Source organism: Rousettus aegyptiacus, unplaced genomic scaffold (genome assembly GCF_014176215.1).
Source record: "Rousettus aegyptiacus isolate mRouAeg1 unplaced genomic scaffold, mRouAeg1.p scaffold_m13_p_2, whole genome shotgun sequence".
NCBI classification, from domain to species: Eukaryota; Metazoa; Chordata; class Mammalia; order Chiroptera; family Pteropodidae; genus Rousettus; species Rousettus aegyptiacus.
Genome location: NW_023416295.1, coordinates 40,479,592 through 40,485,591, shown reverse-complemented (window position 1 = coordinate 40,485,591; position 6,000 = coordinate 40,479,592). Strand labels below are relative to the sequence as shown.

Genomic DNA, 6,000 nt, shown 5'->3' with positions numbered 1-6,000 from the left:
CTCTGGCGCCTGGGAGCGTGCTCGCCTGTAAACAGGTGACACCTGTTAGTGTGGAGAGGTTAACCCTCTAACAGTAGAGGATGAGTTTGATAAATGCCCAGCCTCCGGGTCTTCCAGGAGTGGGGGATTCTGAAGTGTGTTTTCACACAGTTTCTTGCCAGGTTTCAGAACTCTTATAAATGAGAAGCATTGTTTCATATTCAAGCAACAGGAAATCTGGGCTAATATATATCTTTGAGGTATCTTAGTTTGGATCTCTCAATATTAGACCTTGAGGCAAGCACTTGGGTGCTTTCAATTTACTGAGGAAAAGGAATGCCTCAAAAGGTTGGGTTAGAGAAAGGCAGGGAGAGATTGTAAACATTCTCTTTTTATGCATCACTGTGTTTACATGTTACATACTTTAATTTAATAATTTAAAGATATCAAATAACATATAAGTCAAATAAATAAATTAATTAAATAATACTTACCTGATATATCTATGAATGTTCCACCAACATCTCAGACTCATCTCTGGAACCCAGTCGGCATTATCCAAAGACTCTCTCCCCTTCTTCCCTAGTCCAACTCTTCCTTCTGGTTGCCTTTATATATATATTTATGTAAAGGGGTCCAGCATAAAAATGCCAGTCATATTTTACTTCTCCATAGTACCTGCACCTGACAATACACAGCAATTTTTCCCGATATATTATATCAGTTCTTTCATTTTCTCTGCCCTACACCTTACCCAAATTCAGGTCTCCAAACTGCCCTTTATGCCTACATCATTGGTTAGCAAACAACTGTCTCTTTTCTCCTCAATGTATATGGCATTCACATTTGGCTATATTTTCTGAGCCGCTAAAGCATAACATATCTCCCCTTGTAAATTATAAACTGTTTGAGATTAGGACCCACATTTTATACATTGTTTTGCGTGCAAAAATGCATGAACATAAACTTGTAGAACTACCCAGATTTCTCTGTTTATGACATTAATGATTTAACAGTCCAAATCATATAAGGAACATTCAAAAAAATACTTATTGATTGCCTGCTGTTCGTCAGGCAGCATATAGGGTGCTGGAGATATAGTGGTGAACAACAATAATGCCACAACTCGTTGTTCTCTCATATTCTAGAGAGGAAGACAAAAGGAAAAGGTAAACCCATACTCGATTATAAATTAAAGAGCTCTGAAGAAACGGAACAGCACTGTCTGTAAGAGAACAACATGGTCGCCTAATTTAAGTGGATGAGCAGGAAAATCTGTGAGGAGACCTTCAAGCTGAGACTGATAAAAGAGAAGAATCATGTGAAAAGCCAGAGGTTGTGTGTCCAGCAGAGGGAACAAGATAGGCAAAGTTTTCGAGAATGAAAAAACCTCAGTGCACTTAAGTAAATTAAGGAAGGTCACTGCAGCTAAAGCAAAGTGATTCTGGGGGACGTGGCCAATGGACAGCTAGAAAAGAAGTCATAGGCCAGATCATAGGGTCCCTGTAGACATTGTTAAGTGTGGTTTATACTGGAAGAGAAATGGGAAACTAAAGGATTTAAGCAAAGGGGTGGCATACATGATTTGACTTAGGATTTTTAAAGTTCACTTTAGCTTCTATGTAGAAAACTGATGATGTGAGAGAGGAGCAAATAGGGAGACCAGGAGGTGGATTATTGAATAGTCCAGATGAAATTACTGCAGTTTGGAAGAGGATTGTAGTAAGGCAGAAGAAGATAATACGGATGCACTTGAGATATATTACAAAGGGCAAATTGAATGAACTTAGTTATTAACGGATTAGGTGTGGGGAATAGAGAGTGGGAGGAATCGAGGATTATTTTTCAAAGTTCTGGACTGAACAACTGGGCAGATGGAGTGTTATTTTTTTTAAGAGAAGATTAGGTGGAGGAATAGTTTAGATGTGGGTAAGAAAACAGGAACTCAGTTTTAAATATGTCATTTGCACAATGCCTGCTAGATGTCCAGGTAGAGACGTCAGGTAGGAAGTAAACATATTAACCTGGAGTTCAGAAGAGAGGCCCAGGCTGGAGACATAAACTGGGGACTCATGGTGGTATTTAAGGGTATTATTAAGCTGGTATTTAAAAACATAGGAAATGGGTTAGATCTCCAAAGAGAGAAGTGGAAAAGAAGGAAAGGGGGCCGAGAACAGGGGCTCAGAACAGAGCCCCAGGCTTTCCAACACTAGGGTAGAGGGAAAGAAGCCAGCAAAAAGACTCAGAATGGCCAGATAGAATTGGGGGGAAAGGGGGAAAAAATCCTATTACAAAAAGAGAGGCTTTCAGGAAGGAGAAATGCTCACTCTTGATAACAAATGAGAAGTTGGGTGAGCCCATATTAGAATGCTTTCTACTGGGGAGGGCCTCTTAGCAAGGATAGAGATTACTTGTATTTTATTTTATTTTATTTCATTTTATTTTATTTTATTTTATATCTTTTATTTTATTTTATTATTTTATTTTTATTTTATTTTTATTCTTATTTGAGTCTTTAAGGCAGCTCCTGGCACAGAGTGGCACTTGATGCATATTAATCATATGACACATATTAATTGAATGACTGAATATTTAAGTTCAGTTGAGTATGAGGAATAGGCATAACTAGTTCTTAGAAGTCTTTTACCCACTGCATGTACCGCCTCCCTACCTGATTCTCAAACTTGTCTACAAAAGCATTGATTTGAGAGATGGCAATATCTTCAGCCTTTGTTAAATCAACATTAAACACCCTGCATTTTTGCTTACTTAGGACAAGAGAACTGTTCTTTAAATCTTGGAGGAAGGAAACTTGGGGGCTAACAGAGTGTGTGAGATCAGAAAGGGTGGCTGTTTCTGGAAAGGTGATGAAATCATAACAATGACCACAATCATAGAAATAAGGTCCTATCCCATCAAGGACTCTATTGGCTGCTACTCATATTAATTATGCTATGAAAAGAATTATGTTGAGTGGATTTCATCGTATAAGATTTTGATGATGAGAAAGAGAGAGAGAAAAGAAAAGAGAAGGGAAGAGAAGAGAAGAGAAGAGAAGAGAAGAGAAGAGAAGAGAAGAAAAGAGAAGAGAAAAAAGAAAGAAAAGAAAAGAAAAGAACATACCCGAAAAGACGGACGCCCGAAGCCCCTAACCTCCACCCCCCCCCCAAGGAAAAGAAAAGAAAAGAAAAGAAAAGAAAAAAAAAGAAAAGAAATATGGATTCAGATCAGCGGCTCTGATATGGCCAGTCTGGAGAGTATGGAAGTGCCTTTGATATACCTGCTTACTGGGCATCAGCTGGAAATGTTGTGACTACAGAGAGATTGCTTGTTTCAGAATGATGACAATACGGGCTAGTTGTAGAACTGGGTTGAAATCACCATGCAGATCTACTCAGAAAGAAATATTCTGAGTAGGAGAAAACAGCCAAGTCTTTCAGCACGGGCCCTGATAGCTACTTTTCTAGAATAAATTTCCTTTGATTTTTACAATAGATTTATCACACGCCATTGTTTGTCTTTCACTGTTGCGAATATTAATATTCCCTTTATTTTGTCTGTTGACAAAAAAGTAAAAATAATTGGGTTGGGTTTGGCTGCCACTCCATAAATATCTCAAACCCCACGTCTGAAACTTAATTCATTAGTGCCCCATGTGTGTGCCCATTAGTGCACATACACATATGTATAACCTCATTACCCTGTGTGTTTTTTCTCTATAAATTAGCACCATATACCAAGATCCCAAACTCAAAACTTGGGCGTCGCCCTGACTCCATCTCAGCTCCATATTTGTATTTGCCAATACTATCACCAAATTTTATTGAGTTCTGTCTCTCATATCTCTTGAATCTATTATTTCCTCTATTCCTCCTCTGCTACTACCTAGTTCAGGCACCATCATCTCACTACTCATTACTGTAGAAGCCTCCAAAATTAAGTTTTCTCTATTCAGTCTTTTCTTCACACTTCTGAAACCCACAGCTGTCCAAGCTAAGCTTCCAATAGCTTCCTGTCAGCCCCAGTATAGAGTTAAAATTTTCTAACCTGACTTAGGTTCATGATGTGTCCCTGCTTCCCTAGTCAGCCTGGCATAATTCCTGTGTGGACAACTAAAAATTCCACCAAGACCACCCCTTTCTGCTCCTCTACCTGGCCCTGCTGGAGCTGGTCCTCATTCCTCCTCTCAAACTGCTATCTCGACACTCCTTGTCCTTCAAATCTCTCAGTAAGTGTTTGTTAAAGCATTCAGAACTTCCTCTAGTTAGCAGAAGTTTGTCTGCCACTGGACTGAAACTTTCCCTGAAGATTTGTCCTGCCTCCCTCACTGTGGTATCTTGTTGGGCTTGCAAAGTGCCAGCTCAGTGAATATGCTGAATAAATGAACGAGTATTTCAGTGAGGTGTCTGCCATTACAACTTAAGATGTGCTATTTCCATCTGATTTTAATACACGCACCCTTTGTTGAACCCTTTTTCTTCTTTCTTCTTTTTTTTTTTTCACATAGCAATAATGAATAAACTCGGCCTGCATCTCCTACAAATATCAGTGTAATTGTCTCTGGTTGTTCAGGAAAGACACCTAAGTCATGTATGGATTATACAAGAATGAGAATCAAACCCAGTTCGGGTGTGTTGTGCTGTGGGTTGAGTATCTTCCGAGGCTTATTATGGTGTCTGTCTCTGGACCTCATACTGGGTATCCGGTGGTAATTGGACGGATGCCTAGAAAGGATGGAGCAATAAGAACTGGTTTCTTCGTTAAAGTGAGACAAGTCACAGTGCTATATTAATCCAGTCTCGCTGTTAGACTCATAACAGCCTAAACCCACGTGCCATTCTGCCTCCTCGCACAGGCAGCCAAGGACTTTAGAGGAAGTGTGTGGAGGAAGGAAGTAGGCATAAGGCGCAGGGCTCAGTGTCTTGAAGTGAATAGCCAGCCGTAATGTCGCTGTACCTCAGTCGCCTTCAGTTCCTTGTGTTTGTTTAAATTTGTGGTCCTCTGGTTATTCACTAGCGGTTGCTAATGCCCCCAAAATCAGATATAGCGCGATATAGCGCTTAACTATCAATGAAAGATCTGGATGGCTCCCTGCCGCAGTCCCCATGCCCGGGTTTGTGGCTGACCTTTGGGGGCACACCAGGCAGAGTGTGGAGCCTCTTCGCTCACAGTTGGGGCCACGCCGTACGCATTCAGGCCCCATCCACGGTTAGAAGGCGAAGTCCGTGCTCCTTCTAGCTCCACTCTTGGCAAAGCCCCGAAGGATCCGAGTCACACAGCTATCCTTGGGGTCTGTGAAGCCTCAGGCCGAGGCAAGCATCCTGAGCAGCGGAGGTCCCCCAGCGCCCCCTGCAGCCGCGCGCAGTCGTGGGGGAAACTGCCCTGCACCACGCCCTGGACCCCACCCAGCAGCTCCCGCCCGGGACCGCGAGAGCACCCGCTCCTCACTGCTGCAGCCACCGGGCGTGGGGTCCCCCTAGGGCGCGTCTGCATCCCGGGCCGCCCCTATTGCTCCGCCCGCGGTGGCTGACTTCCCCTCCCTCCTTCTCTCAGTCCCTCCCTCCCTTCCTCCCTTCCTCCCCGCTTCCCTTCTGCCCACTTGTGCCGAACACGCTGCGCGTCCTCTCTTGGGACGCTTTTCCCCTTGGCCAGCCGTCCCTTGTCTCATCCCGCAGAACTTCGGGACAGTGCCGTTTGGTGTTGAATGTTCCCCTCCGAGAACGCATGGCCGAGGAAGCGAGGAGCGGGCCGGGCCCCCGAAGGGCCGCCGTCCCGGAGGCGGTGATGCTGCTGCTGTGCCTGGGGGTCCGGAGCGGGCGCCCTTACAACGTGGACACCGAGAGCGCGCTGCTCTACCAGGGCGCCCCCAACACCCTGTTTGGCTACTCGGTAGTGCTGCACAGCCACGGGGAGAACCGATGGTGAGTGGAGTCAGACTGGGGCGCTCTCGGCATCCCAGAGCAGGGAGGGAAGGGTGCCTCAGGGATTCCCTACCCAATTCAAACTTTCCTCTCTCAGAAG

General features: G+C 43.9%; 1 protein-coding gene across 2 annotated transcripts in view; it reads left to right on the top strand.

Moving 5' to 3' along the window:
- Positions 1-5,443: 5,443 nt before the first annotated feature.
- The window catches only part of ITGA4 (integrin subunit alpha 4), a 74,980-nt gene continuing 74,423 nt past the window's right edge, over positions 5,444-6,000 (top strand). The window contains exon 1 of one of the 2 annotated variants that reach the window (XM_016164610.2): positions 5,444-5,900. In XM_016164610.2, the coding sequence (XP_016020096.2) occupies positions 5,704-5,900 (197 nt within the window). In that variant the 5' untranslated portion in view covers positions 5,444-5,703. The remainder of the gene's footprint in view (positions 5,901-6,000) is intronic. The other variant, XR_001599371.2, reaches the window with a different exon arrangement.